Raw genomic sequence first — 22,670 nt, forward strand, 5'->3', positions numbered from 1 at the left:
CAATGGTCCAAGTTTTCCCTGCTGCCGTAACCTGGCACGATCAGGTAACAGGTATGTGGTATTCATTGCTGCTCAGCTGAAAATGGCATAGGAATTGTCCAGCACTCACCAGATTCCACAAACTAATTCTGCATTAGGTGAAGGAGGCTTTTCCTGAATCTGCTGCCTGTCAGTTTCATTGGATAACCTATATTTTGAATTGCTCATGAGTGACAGAATGAAAGGGAACAACCCTTTCTATTCTGCAGAGTGATCTGAGCACAGTGGGACTTCTGAATAAACATGGATAAAGGTGGATTGAGTGATTGATTTGCAGCCCTGACTACCTGGCATACCACTGCATGAAGCCTTTCTTTATGTAGCTCAATGCTGGCAATTGTTCCATTATCTCCCTTGGTGCAATCCAGTCCAGCCACAGCAAAGCATACTGAGTTGCCACCAGCCTAGATGGCTATAAAAGAGGATTAGACAAATTTATGAACTAGAGGGCCGTCAATGGCTACCAACCAGGATTATTATTATTTATTAAATTTACAGACCATACTTTGTCAATCTCAGGGCAGTTCATAACAAAAATGCAATATAAAAACACAAAACAGAAATAAGAACACAGACATGGCTGGGTTCTGCCTCCACAAGCCACAGGACGAGAGAGGGCTCTTGAGCTTAGATCCTTCTTCAGGGTTTCTGATGGGCCACTGTGAGAACAGGATATTGGGTGGGCCAGTGGCCTGGTCTTCACTGGTCCAGTGAAGAAGAGGTTCAGAAACAGCTACAAATCTCCCTGCTCTGAATCTCACACCATAGCCTTAAGCCACACTGACCTCCTTGTCCTAAGCCTTGCAACACAATCAATATGAAGCACTTTTTGCAGTTGATCGCCCTACGCAGCTTCCACGAGGACTGTCTTCTGTCATCAGGACGTGTAGCATCTCTCGCCCTCTCCATACCGAATGCACTAAATTCAGATCCCAAGTGTGGGCAGCTAAAGGGCTTCAGTTGCTGTCACTGAGCATGCCCCACTGCGCTTGCTCAGCAGTGCTTGATAGAAGAAACGGACCACTCTGTCTCCAGGGGGTGCCTATGCTTTAGCAGGACTACATGTCCCAGCATGCCCTTAAGAGGCTTCCAGCTACATCTCTCTGAGCAAAAGGGCAGCAGAGTAAGGCAGAAGCGGGGCAGCTGTCCCTATAGAGCAGACTCGACCTAGATCTGCCTTTGCTACTCATCTAACTTCGCCTTTAGCAAAGTTAATAAAGGGGGAGGGTGTTTTCCCAGCTGTGCTCCATCTCTCTTCCCGCTGCCTGCTGGAATTCCAAGGAAGGCGGATCCATCCCTGGCTGTGCACAGAACCTTGTTCCATCTTCAGGCCAACCCTGCAAGGTAGACCAGACTGAGAAACAGATGGCTGCTCACCAGTCCTGCCCCTCCCCGGTGCTTTCTAGTTGGGCGGGGATAATAATAATAATAATTTATTATTTGTACCCCGCCCATCTGGCTGGGTTTCCCCAGCCACTCTGGGCGGCTTCCAACAAAGATTAAAAATACCGTATATTTCGCTCTATAAGACGTGCCAGACCATAAGACGCACCTAGTTTTTGGAGGAGGAAAACAAGAAAAAAAATATTCTGAATCTCAGAAGCCAGAACAGCAAGAGGGATCGCTGTGCAGTGAAAGCAGCAATCCCTCTTGCTGTTCTGGCTTCTGGGATAGCTGTGCAGCCTGCATTCACTCCATAAGACGCACACACATTTCCCCTTACTTTTTAGGAGGGAAAAAGTGAGTCTTATAGAGCAAAAAATACGGTACATTAAAATGTCACACATTAAAAACTTCCCTGAGCCTTCAGATGTCTTCAGAATGTCAGGATCTAACCCCTGGGCCTTTCTGCCATGCTTGGGGTCTGCTTACCTGCTTTGGAGATTTCTCCCCACAAGCCAAGTCCCAGAGGGCAGCTCAGTGCCGGATTGACGTATAAGCTAAACTAGCTATAGCTTAGGGTCCCACTCTCTTGGGGGCCCCCAAATTTTTTTAAAGAAAAAACAAACACTGAATGTACATTTCCAAAATATAAGATAAAAAACAAAAATAGAACCTACATACAGCAACAGTGTTTTGTGTTGTGTAGGCTCCTGTGATGTACCATAAGTAATGAGCCCCGCCTGCTAGCCTGCTCCCCAAAATATCACTGGTTTGCTCATTTCTGTATAGGTAGGGTGCCTACATTCTGCATGTGCAAACAGCTTTATGTCCATAAATTACTCTACAGTGGTACCTCGGGTTAAGAACTGGAGTTCTGGAGGTCCATTCTTAACCTCAAACTGTTCTTAACCTGAAGCACCACTTTAGCTCATCCTGAAGCAAAGTTCTTAACCCAAGGTATTATTTCTGGGTTAGTGGAGTCTGTATCCTGAAGCGTCTGTAACCTGAGGTACCAGTGGCGTAGCGTGGGGGGTGCAGGGGGGGCCGGCTGCACCGGGCACAACATCTGGGGGTTAGGGTTAGGGGGTGCAAATCCACAGGTTAGGGGGTGCAAATTACTTGCCTTGCCCCGGGTGCTGACAACCCACGCTACGCCACTATGAGGTACCACTGTATAGCACAGGCAAACTTGGCCCTCCAGCGGTTTTGGGACTACAACTCCTATCATCCCTAGCTAACAGGACCAGTGGTCAGGGATGATGGGAATTGTAGTTCCAAAAAATCTGGAGGGCCGAGTTTGGGGGTGCCAGGTATAGCATATATTCAACACAAAAACAGCGACCATTTGTTGTTGTCAAAGGACAGCTGGACATACGGTCTGGGAATCAGTGTGTTTTTACATGAGTAGAATGTGTCCTTTTATTTAAAATGCATCTCTGGGTTATTTGTGGGGCATAGGGTGTTGTATGAAAGGAGAGAAGGTTAGCACTCCCCTTGATAAGGATGGAAGAGGTCCTTGTGGCCTATACAACACGCATATGGTTAAGGCATTGCCACCTACTTCGTGGCATCTAACCATGTTTTTATGACTGGCAGAATCTGAGACCAGGGAGAAGAGTTAGTAGAAGAAGATTGGAAGAAATTTAAAGATTATTTACAGAAACATTGTAAAATTAAGGAATGTTAGAAGGATGCTGGAATGAAGTTATGTGGTTTTAGCAGTACTGTTATAGAATTAAGTGAAATTGGATTAAGAATAGGTGAGAATGTAAAGATACAATATATTAAGATAAATTATTAAGATAAAAGCAAAAATGGAAAGGATTTGCTGAAACAACTATTGAACTAGAATACAAAAAAGGGAGGTGTGAGGAGGTCAGGGAAACAAGCAAATGAAAGATAGGATATGGAAAGACTGGTTTGTTTTTATTTTTCTGTATTTTGTATTTTTTGTTTCTTTTTTCTTTTTCTTTTTTTCTTTCTTCATTTTTGTAACTTCTTTGAAACTTTAATAATTATTATAAAAAAAATTGTGGAGCATAGGAATTTGTTCATTCCCCCCCCCCAAAAAAATATAGTCCGCCCCCCCCATAAGGTCTGAGGGGCAGTGGATTGGCCCCCTGCTGAAAAAGTGTGCTCATCCCTGCCTTAGGGCCTCATCCAACCCCAATCCGGCCCTGGGGCAGCTCGTCACCAGCAAGCCCCCCCCCCATGCCCCCTTCTGGGAAATCAGGCAGGAGTCCCGCCGGAGAGAGAGGCGTCGGAGGAGTATTGGGGGGGCGGAGCCAGCAGCAGCAGCAGCTGAGCAGGCCCCGCCTCCTCGGGGCGTGGCCAAGAAGAGGAGGAAGCGGCGCGCGGTTGGACAGCGCTCGGCCAATGGGAGCTCGCCAGGGCCCGGCCAATCAGGGGAGCCGTCCGGGCGAGCGGGAGTTTGGCGCGGAAGGGAAGAGAGAGAGAGACGAGGCGGCGGCCATGGGGGGCGCGCGGGACCGAGAGATCCGCCGTGAGTGGGGGAGGGGGGCTTCCCGGGGGGAGGGGCCAACTCAGGGGGCAGGGGGGGTCTTGGCCCCCTCATAAAATATTCGGGACCCCCCCAGTGGATGGGCATGGGGGGTGTCACGTGGTCGATTATGTGGGGCGGGGCTTAACTGAGGGAAACCCCCCCCATTTTATTCAAGTTGGCCCCCCTGCCGGGAGGGGTTGGGGGAGGGAGGGAGTTACCGGAGGGGGAGGGGAGGGGCTAATTCAGGGGCAAGGGGGGGTCTTCTCCCCTCATAAAATATTCGGGACCCCCCCAGTGGATGGGCATGGGGGGTGTCACGTCATGTGGTCGATTATGTGGGGCGGGGCTTAACTGAGGGAACCCCCCCCATTTTATTCAAGTTGGCCCCCCTGCTGGGAGGGGTTGGGGGAGGGAGGGAGTTACCTGAGGGGGAGGGGAGGGGCTAATTCAGGGGCAAGGGGGGGGTCTTCTCCTCCCCTCATAAAATATTCGGGACCCCCCCAGTGGATGGGCATGGGGGGTGTCACGTCATGTGGTCGATTATGTGGGGCGGGGCTTAACTGAGGGAACCCCCCCCCATTTTATTCAAGTTGGCCCCCCTGCCTGGAGGGGTTGGGGGAGGGAGGGAGTTACCTGAAGGGGAGGGGGAGGGGCTAATTCAGGGGGTCCGGGGGGTCTTTGCTCCCCCAATAAAATATTCGAGGGACCCCCGCCCCAAGTTGATGGGCATTTCCATTTAAGTCGGGGGGGGGGACGACACCGCTATATGTGCTTGATTATGTGCGGCGGGGCTTAACTGAGGGAACCCCCCCATTTTATTCAAGTTGGCCCCCCTGCCTGGAGGGGAGGGGAGGAGTTAGCCGGAGGGGGGGGCAACTCGGGGGGGGTCTTCACCCCCCTCATAAATTATTCGAGACCCCCCCAGTTGATGGGCATGGGGGGCACCACGTCATCTGGTCGATTATGGGGAGTGGGGCTTAACTGGAAATTCCCCCCAACTGCCTGAAGGGGTGGGGGGAGGGAGGTAGTTCCCTGAAGGTGGGAGGTGCCAACTCAGGGGGCAAGGGGGGGGTCTTCTCCCCTCATAAAATATTCGGAACCCCCCCCCAAGTTGATGGGCATGAGGGGTGTCACGTCATGTGGTTGATTATGCGGGGTGGGGCTTAACTGGGGAAACCCCCCATTTTATTCAAGTTGACACCTCTGCCTTGAGGAGTTGGGAGGGAGTTACCTGAAGGGGAGAGGGGGGGGCCAGGAGGGTCTTTGTCCCCTAATAAAATATTCGAGACCCGCCCAGTTGATGGGAATGGGGGGGTGTGCCACGTCATGCGGTTGGTTATGCGTGGGGTGGGCTTAACTGGGGAAACCCCCCATTTTATTCAAGTTGGCACCTCTGCCTTGAGGGGTTGTGGGAGGGAGGGAGTTACCTGAAGGGGGAGGGGGAGATGCCCAGGGGCATCTTTGCCCCCCTCATAAAATATTCAAGACCCCCCCCCCAAGTTGATGGGCATGGGGGTGCTCCACATCATGTGATTGATTATGCGGGAGGGGGGCTTAACTGTGGAAACCCCCCATTTTATTAAAGTTGGCATCCTAAAGAGCAAGTGTTCTGGGCTTCCTATATCCCTCAATGAACAGGTGCAAAGTTTCTGAGCATATGGGACTTTTTAGAAGTATCCTTGAAGGACCGGTGAGGGCAGAGCCGAGCTTCTGGCGACTGTCAAAGCCCTTCTTGCATTTGACTAACACAGCAAATATCCATGTTTTCTAACCGTGGGGTCGAGAGTAATGCTGCTGCTGTCCTTCAGAGCTCCAGAAGGACAAGGAGAAAGCTCAGCGGAAGGGGGACCTGAAGGAGGAAGCAGCCCTCTGTAACCAGCTGGGAGGGATCTTGGCTCGTCATGGTGAGTGTCCTCCTGTAATTAATAATAATAATAATTATTATTATTATTATTATTTTATTTATACCCCGCCCTACCCGGACAAAGCTGGGCTCAGGGCAGCTAACACCAATAAAATCACAGTAAAAACATAATCGGGGGGAAAGGGGGGGGACCTAATGTAAAATACAGGTGAAAAAGCAATTTAAAATGCAGCCACATTTAAAGTAGCCTATAAATCAAGACCATAAGGGGAGGGAAACATAAGGGTCAGACTGAGTCCAGACCAAAGGCCTGGTGGAACAGCTCTGTCTTGCAGGCCCTGCGGAAAGATGTCAAGTCCCGCAGGGCCCTGGTCTCTTGTGACAGAGCATTACACCAATTTGGGGCCAGTACTGAAAAGGCCCTGGCCCTAGTTGAGAACAATCTAACCACCTTGTGACCTGGGACCTCCGAAATGTTGTCATTTGTGGACCTTAAGGTCCTCCGCGGGGCATACCAGGAGAGGCGGTCCCTTAGCTACATGGGTCCTCGGCTTCCAGATCCAGGCAACTACGAAATAGCTTTAAACAGCTACTTTAAGTAGGTGGTGGTCCCTTAAGCTGCTCAGCTGAGGCGCCGAAGACTCCCGGCGCTCAGCTGAGCAAGCCCCCAAGCTGCTCTGGCGCATCTAGGGGAGAATAGCACTGGTGAAATGCGTTTTTCTCCCTTGCTGCAATAGCCTGCTCATGGCAGTTGCTTTTCCTGCCGTCTAAGGCCCACCACTGACCCTTCTGTCCTGGCAGGGCGCTTTGAGGAGGCGTTGGAGGAGCACCGGGAGGAGCTGCGTCTCTTGGAGAGCGTTGACGATGCCATCGGCTGTGCTGTGGCCCACCGGAAAATTGGGGAGTGCCTGGCTGAGCTGGAGAGTTATGAAGCAGCGCTGAAGGTGCGAGGGCTGGAGGAGGCAGGAGTCCAGAGGGTAGAAGCTCTTTCCAGAGATTGCGGCTTTAAGCCGCCCGGTTTTGACAAATAAAATCCCTTAAAGTGGTACTTCCTTCAAGAACTGCTTTGAAACTGTTATTTATAATCAAACTGTGCCAAAGATTTTTCAAGTTACAGGTAGGTAGCCGTGTAGGTCTGCCATAGTCGAAACAAACACAAAATTCCTTCCAGTAGCAGCTTAGGGACCAACTAAGTTTGTTATTGGTATGAGCTTTTGTTTGCTTTTTTAAAAAAGATTTTTCAGTTCAACAAAGTATCCTAAATTTGAAGTCCTGTTGATCACAGTGATGCTATCTAGAGGTCTGTAGTTCCGAACAAAGGACACAAATCAGATAAACTTATGTACGTACTTTGTGTTTTTATACTGTGTTTTTATATTGTGAACTACCCTGAGATTTACAGGTGAAGTTCAGTTTTGAAAATTAAAGCCCCAAATGATTTTGCTCCACAGTCACAGGACGTCTCCTGTATTTCACCACAGGGACCTTGCTATTGATAAGCCATAAACTATTGCAACAGTAAATCAATCCCTTTGCTGCGTTCCTTTGAGTTTCTTGCTTCCTGGATGCAGGATAGAGAGGAATGCATGAGTGTGTGTAGCAATTAAACTACAGTACAAAGGTAACATGAGCATGAATGGCTCCACCCACTTTGGCCTCTGGCCCTGCCCACCTAGCATGTGGCCCCCAGAAGGTTGTCCAGAAGGGAATGTGGCCCTTGGGTTGAAAAACATTCCCAACTCCTTTGCTGCTTTGGAGGTGGGGGCCTGGACCAGGAGAAGGAAAAGCATTATTCTGAGGCCTTTCCAGTTCTCTCGTGGGACTGGAGATGGATGCTGCCCTTGACCCTCCCCTCTGCGTTCCTCTCTCCAGCACCAGCGCCGCCACCTGGATCTGGCCCGCTCCCTCTGCAACCCCATTGAGCAGCAGAGGGCCTGGGCCACCATTGGCCGCACATACATGTTCATGGCGGAAAGTGACCCCTCGAGCGAGGCCCTGCAGGAGGCGGAGGCAGCCTTCATGAAGAGCCTGCAGGTGTTGGAGGAGCAGCTGGAAGGTACCTCTGGCGGAGGTGGGAAGGGAGCTGAGAGGGAGCCTCATCCTGAGACTCTCTCTGCTGAGAATTCGGGCCTTCACGTTCAGCAGATGCTGAAACAGCGGGTGCTGTGAGCTGAACGAAGGGCCACACTCTCGGCCCCGGGGAGGAGGATTGTGTGCAGGTTGCGACCTGCAGGGGGTAACGGCAGGCTGCGTCCTTCTCACAGGGGAAGTGCCACAGCGGGAGGCCAGCGAGATGAGGGCGCGACTCTACCTGAACCTGGGCTTGGTCTACGACAGCCTGAAGAACCCGGCCAAGCATGCCTACTACATCAAAAAGAGCATCTACATCTCTGAGTAAGAGCTGGGCTGCACCCTGTGGGGCTCTAGGGCTCTCCTCCTCCCCCTGATCTTTATGTAGGGCCCTGTCAGGTGGTCGTTTTGCAGAGCCATGCAACATGTAGCTAAATTATGGAACTTTTGCAGTGAGGGTTGCATGGCTTTAAAAGCAGTTGGTCCCTTAGCATTCTTGCCCTGATCTGGCCACAGTGGTCCATGCGACGGTCACCTCCAGGCTTGATTATTGTAACTTGCTCTACCTTTGAAGCTGACCCAGAAACTCCAGCGGGTGCAGAATGCCGCAGCAAGTCTCCTTACGGTGTCCTTTCCGCGGGATCACATTCATCCAGTGCTTTACCAACTGCACTGGCTCCCGGTGGAGTACAGGGTCAGGTTTAAGGTGCTGGTTTTGACCTTTAAAGGCCTCCGCGGCCTAGGACCCACGTACCTACGGGACTGCCTCTCCTGGTATGCCCCGCGAAGGACCTTAAGGTCCACAAATGACAACGTTTTGGAGGTCCCAAGTTGCAAGGTGGTTAGATTGGTCTCAACTAGGGCCAGGACCTTTTCAGTACTGGCCCCGACTTGGTGGAACGCTCTGTCCCAAGAGACTAGGGCCCTGCGGGACTTGACATCTTTCCGCAGGGCCTGCAAGACAGAGCTGTTCCGCCTGGCCTTTGGTTTGGACTCACTCTGACCCTTATGTTTCTCTCCCCTTATGGTTTTGATCTATGGGCTGCTTTTAAAATGAGGCTGCATTTTAACCAGTATTTTAAATTGTTGGGGTTTTTTTCCCTCTCCCTCTCTTTTTCCTGTATTATGTTTTTACTGTGATTTTATTTTATTGGTGTTAGCCGCCCTGAGCCCGGCTCTGGCAGGCGAGGGCAGGGTATAAATAAATTTTGTTATTATTATTATTAAAAGAGGAATGGGCAAATTTATGGAGGAAAGAACTATCAAGTCAGCTCTGCTTCTGAGCACCAGCTGCTGGCAGCCACAGGATCGGCGAGGTGTCTTGTGTTCGAATCTTGCCTGCAGGTTTCCCAAAGGCGTCCGGTTGGCCCCTGTGAGAGCAGGATGCTGGACTAGATGGGACTTTGGCCTGATCCAGCAGGCTCTTTATGTTCCTGGTGCTGAATTAGAAAACTATCCTCTCTGTATATTTATTGGACGTCCGTTCTCCCTGCCAAACATCTGCCCTGCTAATTTCACAAGCTGTCTTTCCTCCTAGCTAAGAGGAGTTGAACTGATCGGCTACACGCTGGTAATCTCCCACCCGCCCCCGTCAGCACGTGTGCTGCGCTTTCGCTATCTCCCCGCATCATGTGACCGTGCTGCCTGGGCCTGATGGGAGCTGTAGTCCAAAGCAGCTGTTGGGCAGCTGTCAAAGGCTTTCTTCTCCTCCTCTTTCAGGCAGACTCAGCTGCACGAAGACCTCTACCGGGCCTACTTCAACCTGGGCAACATCCACCTGCGGGAAGGGGAGCACTCGAAGGCCATGCGCTGCCTGGAGAGGGCGCGGGAGTGCGCCTGCAAGATGAAGGAGAAGTACATGGAGAGCGAGTGTTGTGCGAGCATTGCCCAGGTGAGGGGGGCAGAGGTGGGGCAGGCACCTTTCCAGCTCCTCTGGCCTGGGGACGGGGGTGCGTGTGATGCCTGGGGAAGCAGCTGTGTGGAGCTTCTGTGAGTGAGATGCTCCTACCTGGTTGAATCGCATCCGATCCATTCTCCAAAGATTGTTCCCATTGGGCTTCCGGTTTGTCTGCGAAGGGAAACGGCGATGCGGTGCGAGTTGTCTGTTTAAAAGACGACCGTTACCGGGGTTTTTGAGTGGTGGGGGTGAGTGCCAGGGTTAGACAGGGTTCTGTGCATGAGATGCTCCTACCTGGTTGAATTGCATCAGATCCATTCTCCAAAGGTGCTTCCCATTAATTCTCATGTTAGTGGGATGAGGTGTCCCCAGTCTGCATCTGACGCCTTTTTGGAGTAGAGCTATGCCCTCAATCTCTTCTGTCTTTCAAGCACAGAATCTCCTCCTCAGCCTCTTCTCTCCTCCACCCTTCTAACATGGGTTGTGAATTATTGGTGCAGAAGCCACATGGTTTATATCTTCCATTTTATTATTATTATTATAAATTGAATTTATATACTGCCCTATACCCGGAGGTCTCAGGGTGGGTCACAGCACAAAAGCAAAATACAAAACCACAAAATATATAAAATAAAAACAATCCAATAACACCTTTCTGCCCCTGAATCATATTTGTGAAGCTTTTGAGGGCTGAACTCACGTTTCCTGCACTGCAGGGGGCTGGACTAGATGAACTTTGGGGTCCCTCTTCCAACAATTCCAATGGTACAATGCACGATGACACAGGAAGGCATTCGTATAAAACCTGGTATCTGAAGAAGTGTGCATGCACACGAAAGCTCATACCAAGAACTAACTTAGTTGGTCTTTAAGGTGCTACTGGAAGGAATTTTTTTTGTTTTGACTATGGCAGACCAACACGGCTACCTATCTGTAACTGTATAAAACCTTGCTCATGTCTATTATTCTGGCTTTCCCAATTATGTACATACAGAATGTACTTTGTGTGAAAAAGGAGCACTAAGAGCAGTGAGAATCAAAGTTGAGTATCATGACAATAACTGTATTTGGAGCCAGATGTCAATAAGTAATTTGCATATGGTGTCTCTATTGATGAGCCAATTTGCACGAACCTAACACGCTTCAAACTGCAGCTGGAAGACAAACTGCACTTCTAAACGATGCTCTCGTTCTGAACCAGTTTAGAAAGCAACCTGAGCTTCTTTAATTTCCTTCCCTGTTTCTGGTCCGTCAACTATTTCTACCATTACCTCTTCACGTTTCTTCATGTGCGAAGCTAGAATCTAGGTTTCCAGGCAAGCTGGAGGTCACAGCATCCTAACAAGTTCCCATATTCCTTCTCGCTCTGCATCTGCTCATTTGGCACTTGGCACACTTGGGAGATTTTTTTAAAAATATATATTTCAAAATATTACTAGGCTGCTCTTCATCAGTAATTCTAGGATATGGTCCATACGGTGATAGCTGCCTGCCAAGGTGGCTTTCAAAGAGAAGGAGACAAATTCATGGAGGGCAAGGCTATCGGTGGTTGTTAGCCACAGTTGCTCTGCTTTCTGTTCACATTCAGAGGCAGCAATACTCTGAATCACAGTTGCTGGAAACCACAGCAAGAGCGGGGAGAGTTGCTGCGCTCAGATCCTGCTTACGGGCTCCCCATTTGGGCATCTAATGGACCACTGGCCTGATCCAGCAGCCTCATCTCAGGCCTTTTGCTGCTTCTTCTTGAGATCTCTCTGGGCATTTCCTCCCTGTAGCGTTCCCAAAGCAAAGGAAGGATTGGACTCTGATTAATAAAATACACAGGAGGATTGACCAGCAAGACTCTGGGAGGGGTGCGTATAATAACAATTCCTGTCCACCCCTCGGCCCAGGTCATTTTATTTACAAAAGATCTTTTTGCACAGTGTTTGTAAGAACCAATAGTTTTCCTCTGAGCATTTCAAAAAAAACCACGTGGGACAAAGTTAAAGATTCAAACTACAAAGAGCTCATTTCCTACTTGAGCATGCATACGTAATTCAGAGTAAATAAAAGAGGAAACAAGGAGGAATGCCTTTAGAAAACTCCGGAGGTCGTAAACAGGAGAGGACGGAAGGTATTTCCAGGCCCTAAGATTAACAGAATCGAGGAAGGCTACATCAAAGAAGCTGCCTACTATTTTTTATGACCCAGGATGCCTGATGCAGCAACCTGCAACTGGCCTGTGTGCGTGACTTGTCAAGCAAGAGATATAGGACAGGGATGCAGAGGCGTGGGTTGATAAAAAAATCATATCAAAATGGCTTAAACCCAGTCAACGCCATGCTTTCATTGCTGACACAAATGGCTTACTCCATATTTATTATAATTCCTCGTAGCAATCCCACTTGATCACTACATCCATCCTCTCCTGTTTATTGCTATCTATGAGGAATTATTATTATACACACCCCTCCCAGAGTCTTGCTGGTCAAGCCTGTGTGTGTGTATTTTATCAGAGTCCAATCCTTCCTTTGCTTTGGGAACGCCACAGAAGGATGGGTAGTATAAACGGGAGAGGAAGGATGGGTAGTATTTACCTATTTACCATCTCTTTGTGAACTCTCTTCCTGGTCCTTAAGTTCTATCTAAAGATTAACAAACTACGTTAAAGTAACCTATTAACTTTATGTACTGAGGATGCCCGGTGAAGCAACTGGCCTGTGTTTCAGAATGCTTATACGTGCCTGTCAGGCGTAGATAATGAACAGCAGAGAAAATGGCCAGAGATGCAGAGGAGAGGCTTGTGGGATTTGATCAGAAGTTATTGTCAGTGAATCAAACCCAGTCAATGCAATGCTTTCATTGCGGACACAATGGTTTGGTGCATATTTTATAATTCCTCATAGTAATCCCATCTGATTGCTACACTCCTGGGTGACCTCTCTCGAGAGTGAGCTCGGCCGCCCCCAGCAACTTCCCCGCTTGACCCTCCGTCTTCCCCCACAGGTCCTGCTGAGCCTCGGGGACTTTGTGGCAGCCAAGCGCTCCCTGAAGAAAGCCTATCGCCTGGGCTCCCAGCAGCCGCCGCAGCGGGAGAGCGTTTGCCGCAGCCTGCGCTACGGTGAGTGGCAACGCCGCTCCCTTGGGGGCTTCTCCTGGGCCCAGGCACCCGGGCGCACATGACCTCACAGCTCGTGGCTCTCTCTTTCTCTTTGGCAGCCACAAAAGTGAGCCGCCTGCAGCAGGAGCTGGAAGAAGCAGAGGCAGCCGGCAGCCTGCGAGAAGCCCTAGGGCTTTGCGAGCAGCTGGGCGATCTGTTCTCCAAGGCGGGGGATTATCGCCGGTCTCTGGAGGCCTACGAGAAGCAGGTGAGGCACCTCCTGGGGCTAAGGGTGGCCTTGGGGCGAGGACCTGGAAGAGGAGAGGTTGTAGAGCATTGGCATTTGAGGGCTCCCAGAGCTCTGGCACAGGCTTCCAATTATTATTATTATTATGGGATGCAGGTGGCGCTGTGGGTTAAACCACAGAACCTAGGACTTGCCGATCAGAAGGTCAGTGGTTCGAATCCCTGTGACGGGGTGAGCTCCCGTTGCTCGGTCCCTGCTCCTGCCAACCTAGCAGTTCGAAAGCACGTCAAAGTGCAAGTAGATAAATAGGTACCGCTCAGGTGGGAAGGTAAACGGCGTTTCCGTGCGCTGCTCTGGTTCGCCAGAAGCGGCTTAGTCATGCTGGCCACATGACCCGGAAGCTGTACGCCGGCTCCCTCAGCCAATAAAGCGAGATGAACGCCGCAACCCCAGAGTCAGTCATGACTGGACCTAATTCTCAGGGGTCCCTTTACCTTTACCTATTTATACCTCGCCCATCTGGCTGAGTTTCCCCAGCCACTCTGGGCGACTTCCAATTGAATGTTAAAAACAACACAGCATTAAATATTAAAAACCTCCCTAAACAGGGCTGCCTTCATATGTCTTTAAAGATAAGATAGCTGCTTATTTATTTCACATCTGAAGGGAGGGCGTTCCACAGGGCGGGCGCCACTACCGAGAAGTCCCTCTGTCTGGTTCCCTGTAACCTCTCTTCTCACAATGATAGAACCGCCAGAAGGCTCTCGGAGCTGGACCTCAGTGTCTGGGCTGAACGATGGGGGTGGAGACGCTCCTTCAGGTGTACAGGACCGAGGCCGTTTAGGGCTTTAAAGGTCAGCGATGGGTTGCGGGGTGTCCTGGGCCTCTTTGCCACGGCAGTTTGGGCTTGTCTTTTTCCTTCCCAGCTGTGCCACGCTCGGTCTCTGAAGCGCCCAGACCAAGAGCTGGCTGTGATCCATGTTTCCTTGGCCGCTACGTTTGGAGACCTGAAGGACCATGCCCAGGCCATAAAGCACTACCAGGCCGAACTGGCCCTGCGGAACGGGAACCCTCTGGAGGTAAGGGCGGCAGGCTAGGAGCAGGGCGAGGATGGGGCCAAGCGAGGCTGTTCAGGACTTCTCCTACTTGGATGCCAAACAAACATTCCCTGCTCCTGATCCATGCCAGCTGGGCATTGTAGGAACAGCTGTTTAGAAACTGGCGTCTGAATTTTTGACTTTCGTTTTTCCTCTTCCCTCCTTGTTCCTTTCTCCTTGCGTGTCGTGCGATTTTTGTTTTTTAAAAGTGTTTGTAAGCCTGTAGATAGGGGCTAATTTGTTTTGATGGTGTGTAAGCTGCTCTGAGGGACACAGGTGTCGCTGTGGGTTAAACCACAGAGCCTAGGACTTACCGATCAGAAGGTTGGCAGTTTGAATCCCCGCGATTGGGTGAGCGCCTGTTGCTCGGTCCCTGCTCCTGCCAACCTAACAGTTCGAAAGCACATCAAAGTGCAAGTAGATAAATAGGTACCGCTCTGGCGGGAAGGTAAACGGCGTTTCCACGCACTGCTCTGCTTCGTAAGAAGCGGCTTAGTCCTGCTGGCCACATGACCCGGAAGCTGTACGCCGGCTCCCTCGGCCAGTAAAGCGAGATGAGCGCCGCAACCCCAGAGTCCGCCATGACTGGACCTAATGGTCAGGGGTCCCTTTACCTTTAAGCTGCTCTGGGAGCCTTTGTGGCTGAAGAGCGGGGTACAAATGCTCCAAAATAAATAGATAAATAAATAGATAAACATGCTGAACTGGTGGGCGGATAAGCCAGACAGCTCCTGGAACTCAGTTTGCTCTTTCCATGGCCAGGAGGGGAAGACATGGCTGAACATCGCTGTCTCCAAGGAGGAGGCCAAGGAGAGCTACGAAGAGCTGCAGAGATGTTTCCAGACGGCTCTCTCCTACGCAGAGGAGGCCTGCGACGCCAAGCTGCAGGTGAGGCCGGCAGTGGGGTTTGGATGACGCCACAATACTAAAGGTATTAGCGTGGATCCTTCGTAGTATTCATACACTGAGTTGTAATAGCATCCATGCAACAACTATGTGATAAACCAGTAGTTTATCATATCCTGCAACGTGGCAAGGACAATTTTGCCACACATCCCCATCCAATCAGAAACCTGGGAATGCAGGAGGGTGCTGGCATTCCCATCACAGCTTGTTGTAGGGTAGCATCATAACATGAGGCTCAGCCATATGTTTCAAGAGGCACGGGGTCAGCCTATCAGTTTTCCCATAAATTGAGGCAATACTCATTTATTTAGCTTAGCCTATGTTTCCAATGCGGTTTGTGGACGGATTTAAATAGACGTCACTGTACAAAAGTAAAACACCAATCAGCAAAACTTCATAGGAGTGGCAGCAAGACAAGAAACAATTTCCAGTGAGAATATTACAAGGGTGAAGAGCACCCTTGTATTTACCCGGCTTTTTAATTGCACTTTTAGCTAATCTTGCGTGTCTATGGCCTAGCATAGTTTTAATCTTTTAAACCATTTATGCTAGTAAAGAGGGGGAAACTGGCAATTTCAAAAAATGCTCGTCATTTAAATACTACATACTGTATTATTTTTTAAAAAATAGTTTATTGTTTATAAGCTACCCAGAGAATATTTATTGCTCATTGCTATCTAAATTTTGTGCTTTTTATATTGTATCTTTATGTTGTGAACTATCCTGAAATCTACAGGTGAAGGGTGGTCTACAAATTCAATTATTATTATTATTAATAATAATAATATTTAATTATAGGCAGGAAGGAGAGTGACAGAACTTATTCCACAGGGGAACAGCAATTCATTTTTTTGCAGAGTGGGCCACTGGTGCCTATGAGAAGAAAACAATCTTGGTGTTTAGCTCTGGTCTTGTTGTCAGGAGCCTGTAGTGTGCAAGCCTAGTTGGGTTCCGGTTTGACCTACGAGACCGTTTCCCCCTAAATCTCGCTCACCTGCTTTCCCCTGAAGCTAGCTCTCCTGTCGCACACCCAATGTAATATGTCAATGAACAGCAGGGAGCCTTAAAGTGTGTTCCCAATTGTTCTTGGGAAAGTAGAGTTCTGTGTCCAGTTCTGGGCAGCCTATTTTGAGAAGGATATTGATAAGCTAGAAGGTGTGCAGAGCAGGGAGGCGAAGATGATCAGGGGTCTGGAAACCAAGCCTGATGAGGAACGGTTGAAGGAGCAGGGGATGTTTAGCCTAGAAAAGAGGAGAAGGAGAGGAGATAGGAGAGCCATCTTTAAATATCTGAGGGTCTGTCACATAGATGGTAGAGCAAGCTTGTTCTCTCATGCTCCGGAGAGTAGGACCTGAACCAATGGATTCAAATGATAAGAAAGGAGGTTGAGACTAACCATTAGGAATAACTTTTTGATGGTAGCAGCTGTTTGCAAGCAGAATGGACACCCCTCGTAGTTGGTAAACCTTCACTAGCTGTTTTTAAGAAGATGTTTGATGATCATCTGTCAGGGTTTCATTTTTAATTTTTTTTTTATATTTAAATTTTATTAACATATAAAACACATACATATAAAGTGGTACCTCGGGTTACGAACGCTTCAACTTACGTTTTTTCAGGTTACAAACAATTGTAACCCGGAAGTACAGTGGTGCCTCGCAAGACGAAAAACCCGCTAGACGAAAGGGTTTTCCGTTTTTCGATGCGCTTCGCAAGACGAATTCCCCTATGGGCTTCTTTCACAAGACGAAAACGTCTTGCGAGTCTTGCGATTTTTTTTGCTCCCCCCCCCCTTTTTCTAAGCCGCTAATAGCCTTTTAGCCGCTAAGCCTTTATTAGCCGCTAAACTGCTAATAGCGTTGCTTTGCAAGACGAAAAAACCGCTAGACGAAGAGACTCGCGGAACGGATTATTTTCGGCTTGCGAGGCACCACTGTAAGTTGTCCAAGCTCTCAGAGGCCTCGCCACTGCCTGGAGTCAAACCCGGACATGGGCGGGGCCTACGGAGCTCTCGGAGGCCTCCACGAATGCCGGGAGCCAAGCCGATTGTGATTGTGGAAGAGGACCCTGAGCCCCCTCCAAACAGTGAGTTTGGAAATAAATTTTATTTTTTTTCTTCTAAAATACTGTCTTATTTATTTTATAGTACAGTACATTGATTATCGCCTCCATTTTATCGATCAATGGTCTCATGAAACCGTAAAAGTTGTGTTAAATTACTGTTTTAGGGGGTGTTTTTCATCATCTGGAATGGATCAATCCACTTTCCATTACTTTCAATGGGAAAGTCCGCTTCAGGTAAAGAACTTTTCAGGTTAAGTACAGACTTCCAGAACCAATTAAGTACTTAACCTGAGGTACCACTGTACATTTACACAATTACACAATACACATACATAACACACTACCTTATTTTCCATGTCCGTGTGGGGTAGGTGTGTAGGTATGTTGATACGTACAGTATAGGTAGGTATTATATAGAGTGATGTAGGTATGTTTTATGTTATGAAAATAAGGTAATCTGTCAGGGTTTCTTGAGCTGAGATTCCTGCATTGCAGAGGGTTGGACTAGATGACCCTCAGGGCCCCTTCCAGCTGTAAATTTGATTTCCAGACTGCCTCTCCACTGCCTCAAAGAGAGTCCATGAGGGCTGGTTAGAAATGGGTTGACTTCAAGCAACATCAGCAAGCCTGGACACAAACATTTGAATGCCTGTCGTTTCTTATTCCCCTTAAAACCAAAAGTGAGCTTAGAGGCCGGATCAAATTCTGTGTTTAACCCCCAAACAAATGCTTCTCAGCGCCAGGTCCTGCGGCACTTCCACGCCTGCCAGCAGAGGTGCGGTCGCCCCGAGGCATTGAGCACGCAAGCCAGGCTGCAGGACCTCTATGGCTCCCAGGGCTGGCGCGCGAATGGGGAGATCAGTGAGGAAGAGGATGAAGAGGAGGAGGCACAGGGCAGTGAGCCCTTGGAAGAGAGCGACCTGGAGCTTTCCGATAGCGGTGAGAGACGGGGAGATCGTGGGAGCAAGGCTTGGGGATGCCCACACGGCTTATGGGAGAATAATAATAATAATAATTTATTATTTGTACCCCACCCATCTGGCTGGGTTTACCTAACCACCCTGGGCAGCTTCCAACAAAGATTAAAAATACAGTCATACCTCGGGTTAAAGTTTCTTCAGGTTGAGAATTTTTGGTTGCGCTCCGCGGTGACCTGGAAGTAACTGGACGTGTTACTTCCGGGTTTCGCCGCATGCTCAGATACTCAAAATGACGTCATGCGCAGAAGCGGCAAATCACAACCAGCACAGGTGCGGGTTGCGTTCGCTTCAGGATGCAAACGGGGCTCCGGAACAGATCCCGTTTACATCCAGACGTACCACTGTACATTAAAATGTCACACATTAAAAACTTCCCTAAACAGGGCTGCCTTCAGATGTCTTCTAAAAGTCTGGTAGTTGTTTTTCTCTTTAACATTGGCTGGGAGGGCGTTCCACAGGGCGGGTGCCACCACCGAGAAGGCCCTCTGCCTGGTTCCTTGTAACTTGGCTTCTCACAGGGTGGGAACGATGGGGGTGGAGACGCTCCTTCAGGTATACTAGGAGAAGGAGGCTTATGGGTGATGTTTGCATTTCTCTCCCTCGACGAGCCCTGGGGAAGTTTGGGGCGGGTGTGTTGGGTTTCTGCTCCCAGCCTGCCTTCCTCAGAGCACAGGGTCTGGAGAAGGAGCCCCAGCTGAGCACTGTTCCTTTCTGTCAGGGTGCATTCAGGGTGGAGCTACCAGTGGGTAATGGCATGTGTTGGTTACAGTGTTGGACTCTGGCTTGTGAGACTGGGGTTCAAATCCCCGCTCAGCCATGCAACTCACTGGGTTATCTCGGGCCAATCCCTGCCTGTCAGCCGAACCTACCTCACAGGGTTGTTGTGAGGAGAAAACTGGGGCGGGGGAGAGAATAATGTGGAGCTCCTTGCAGGGAAGGGTGGTCTATACATACAGTGGTACCTCGGGTTAGGGATGCAGGTGGTGCTGTGGGTTAAACCACAGAGCCTCTTGGGCTTGCCACTCAGAAGGTCAGTGGTTCGAATCCCTGCGACAGGGTGAGCTCCCGTTGCTCAGTCCCTGCTCCTGCCAACCTAGCAGTCCGAAAGCACGTTAAAGTGCAGGTAGATAAATAGGTACCACTCCGGCGGGAAGGTAAACGGCGTTTTCGTGCACTGCTCTGGTTCGCCAGAAGCGGCTTAGTCATTCTGGCCACATGACCCTGAAGCTGTACGCCGGCTCCCTCGGCCAATAAAGCGAGATGAGCGCAGCAACCCAAGAGTCGTCCGCGACTGGATCTAATGGTCAAGGGTCCCTTTACCTCAGGTTATGTTACCTTTGGGTAACGCAATTTTGGGTTGTGAATGCGGCAAACCCGGAAGTGTATTCTTCCGGGTTTCTTTGCAAGCGTGTGCGCAGACGCACTCTATTATGCCACGCATGTGCGCAGAAGCGGTGCCTCTGGTTACAGACTTTTCAGGGTAAGTACGGACCCCCGGGACGAATTAAGTTCGTATTTGGAGGGTCCACTCTACAATCAACAGTCATTCTCTCTCCTAAACCTATGCCTTGAATGGGGAAGGACTTAAGGCAAATGGATGGAAGTGCTTGGCACATGCGTCACAGCCTGTGGAACTCATTGCCAGTGGACTGGCTTGTTAAAAGGTTTTTTGTGTGTGTGTGAAATGGATAGACTTGTTGCTGGTAGCTATGATAGGCTGGGGTTGGGAACCTTTTGTCTGCTGGCTGTCCAGGGCAAACAGGAGACCGGCGTTGCTTTGGGGATGTACAGTTCTTGGTGGACAGCATGGTTTGCTTCAGGGACGGTGACTCTGGGACTCTCCCCTCTCTTCCAGGCGGAGAGGACGACCTGGAGGGCTACAACAAGACGGTCCCTGGACGGCGAAGGCTCAACAAGGTATACCAGGGCACCAGTCCACTCAGCTCCATGGGGCCAGCTAACTCTGATGCCCAGAGGTCAGGGCATAGGTGAACTGTGCCGCTCACTCCCACAGAAGACAGGGATGGCCACCAACTTGGGTGGGTTTTAAAAGAGGATTGGACCATTTCATGGGGGAGGAGAGAGCTGGCCATGGCCAGGGGCCTCTGCCCTGCCTCCAGAGTTGGAAGAAGCGATGCTGCTGCATGCCAGTTGCTGGACATCTACCATATTTTTCGCTCCATAAGACGCACCTAGTTTTTAGAGGAGGAGAACAAGAAAAAAAATATTCTGAACCCAACAGTGGATGTATGATTTTTGTGGTTCATGCTGTGGCCTCAGACATGTGATTTGACGGTGAGTTTGGGGCAGCCCAATGCAAAAATTCTGAGGATCCATGTGGATCTGTGCTTTGTAACCATGTTTTTGCCCCATTGCGGCCCCATGAAACAGTGGATACGTGGGTTTTTTTGGTGCAGGCTGTAGCCATGGACATGCTATGTGATCTGATGGAGAATTTGGGGTGACCCAGTGCAAAAATCCTGAGGATCCACGTGCTTTTACCTCCCCACTCCCAGGCAGCCTCCTTTATCGCTAGTGTCCCTTATCTCCCTCCCGATTGCTTGCTGATCAGCTGCTCAGGGGCTTTGTTTCAACGCCCTCGTCCCTCTTTCTTAAAATAAAAGCACAATCTGCTTTTCTCCCCTGGGCAATTTGGCTCCAGGAACCACGCATTCGCTCCATAAGACACACAGACATTTCCCCTTACTTTTTAGGAGGAAAAAAGTGCCTCTTATGGAGCGAAAAATACGGTAAATCTAATATAAGCAATTGCACGGACGTCTGTTACTTTTTATTAGAAGCTACTGCTATTATTGGCTGTAATTTTTTTTTTGCAATTGTTAGGTTTTTTTAAAAAAATAGTTTTTAATGTTGTAATTTTAAATTGTTGTAACCCACCTGGGGACCCCAGGTTGAAGGGCAGGTAATAAATAACAATCATAATCATAAAACAGAATATTTCAGGGCAGTAAGCTGGAAGCAGGCCTTTTTGCCATTGCCTCTTCCCTGTGGGATTCCTTTCCCTCTTGCCTTACCTGAAGCATCATCCATCAGTTGCTTCAGACATCTTGTGAAGACGCCTCTTTTTGCTTTCCCTGATCCCCTAAGAGCGAAGCCTGTTGTTATGGGATTCTTGTTTTTATAATCCTGCTTCACCAGATACTGTGTACCTGCTTTCATCATTTTTGCATGCCGCTTAGAGATTTTTAAATATGAAGAGGTTTACAAATGCTTAGGAATCAGCAAGCGAATAAACTAAGCAGGTGATCCTCCCGAGGGGATTGGTGTCAGCAAGCCAGTCATCGGAAATATTAGAATACTTGTCTCCTGCCCATCAGACTGTGTTGCCCCAGCCACTCTGGGCACCTTCCAGCAAAATATAAAAACACAGTCAGACGTACATCTTCTCCCTTTGGCTTCACTGTCTTGGAAATTGGGGTGGGTAGTTGGGGGAAAGTTACTGATTTCATTATTATTATTATTATTATTATTATTATTATTATTATTATTATTTATTATTACCCTCCCATCTGGCTGGGTTTCCCCAGCCACTCTGGGCGGCTCCCAACAGAATATTAAAATCACAATAAAACATCAAACATTAAAAACTCCCCTGAACAGGGCTGCCTTCAGATATCTTCTAAATGTCATATAGTTGTTTATTTCCTTGATATCTGATGGGAGGGTGTTCCACGGGGTGGGTGCCACCACCGAGAAGGCCCTCTGCCTGGTTCCCTGTAACCTCACTTCTCGCAGTGAGGGAACCGCCAGAAGGGCCTCGGCGCTGGACTTCAGTGTCCGGGCTGGACGATGGGGGTGGAGACGCTCCTTCAGATGTACTCCTTCAGGTATTCCTCTGTTGCATTTCCCTCTACCCAGTGGAACCAGCGGAATGAGCGTGGGGAGACTTTGCTGCACCGTGCCTGCATAGACGGGAACCTGCGCCAGGTGCAGTTCTGTGTGAAGAAGGTGAGCTGCTGGGGCAGGTTGGCTGGACATTAAAATAAAGGGAAAGCGGGCAGGAATTGCGGTGGTGCTGTGTGGGATAGTGTGCACCCCGGTAGTGCAAGGGACGCGGGTGGCGCTGTGGGTTAAACCACAGAGCCTAGGACTTGCCGATCAGAAGGTCGGCGGTTCGAATCCCCGCAACAGGGTGAGCTCCCGTTGCTCGGTCCCTGCTCCTGCCAACCTAGCAGTTCGAAAGCACATCAAGTGCAAGTAGATAAATAGGTACCACTCCAGTGGGAATGTAAACGGCGTTTCCGTGCGCTGCTCTGGTTAGTCATGCTGGCCATACAACCCAGAAGCTGTACACCGGCTCCCTCAGCTAATAAAGCGAGATGAGCGCCCACAACTGGATCTAATGGTCAGGGGTCTCTTTACCTTTAAGGTAGTCTCTATGGGAGTATATTGTATTTAATTATGGGGTATCAGAGTTTTTAGGGGGCTAACCAGGCTGGGATAGCTGGGTTAGTAGGCTTGATGGTTTTTGAATGTCTGGTGTAGATTTTCTCAATTTCGTCGTTCTGTATGGGACA

General features: G+C 49.4%; 1 protein-coding gene across 1 annotated transcript in view; it reads left to right on the forward strand.

Moving 5' to 3' along the window:
- The first annotated feature begins 3,793 nt into the window (after positions 1 to 3,793).
- TONSL (tonsoku like, DNA repair protein) overlaps positions 3,794 to 22,670 on the forward strand; it is a 37,455-nt gene continuing 18,578 nt past the window's right edge. Inside the window, exons 1-13 of the mRNA XM_083748987.1 lie at positions 3,794 to 3,925; positions 5,734 to 5,829; positions 6,591 to 6,733; positions 7,662 to 7,845; positions 8,054 to 8,183; positions 9,579 to 9,750; positions 12,745 to 12,859; positions 12,958 to 13,106; positions 14,012 to 14,164; positions 14,945 to 15,070; positions 17,890 to 18,091; positions 19,988 to 20,049; positions 22,012 to 22,101. Coding sequence (XP_083605113.1) covers positions 3,799 to 3,925; positions 5,734 to 5,829; positions 6,591 to 6,733; positions 7,662 to 7,845; positions 8,054 to 8,183; positions 9,579 to 9,750; positions 12,745 to 12,859; positions 12,958 to 13,106; positions 14,012 to 14,164; positions 14,945 to 15,070; positions 17,890 to 18,091; positions 19,988 to 20,049; positions 22,012 to 22,101 — 1,749 coding nt within the window. The 5' untranslated portion in view covers positions 3,794 to 3,798. The remainder of the gene's footprint in view (positions 3,926 to 5,733; positions 5,830 to 6,590; positions 6,734 to 7,661; positions 7,846 to 8,053; positions 8,184 to 9,578; positions 9,751 to 12,744; positions 12,860 to 12,957; positions 13,107 to 14,011; positions 14,165 to 14,944; positions 15,071 to 17,889; positions 18,092 to 19,987; positions 20,050 to 22,011; positions 22,102 to 22,670) is intronic.

Source organism: Podarcis gaigeae (genome assembly GCF_964106915.1).
Source record: "Podarcis gaigeae genome assembly, chromosome: 7".
Lineage (NCBI taxonomy): Eukaryota > Metazoa > Chordata > Lepidosauria > Squamata > Lacertidae > Podarcis > Podarcis gaigeae.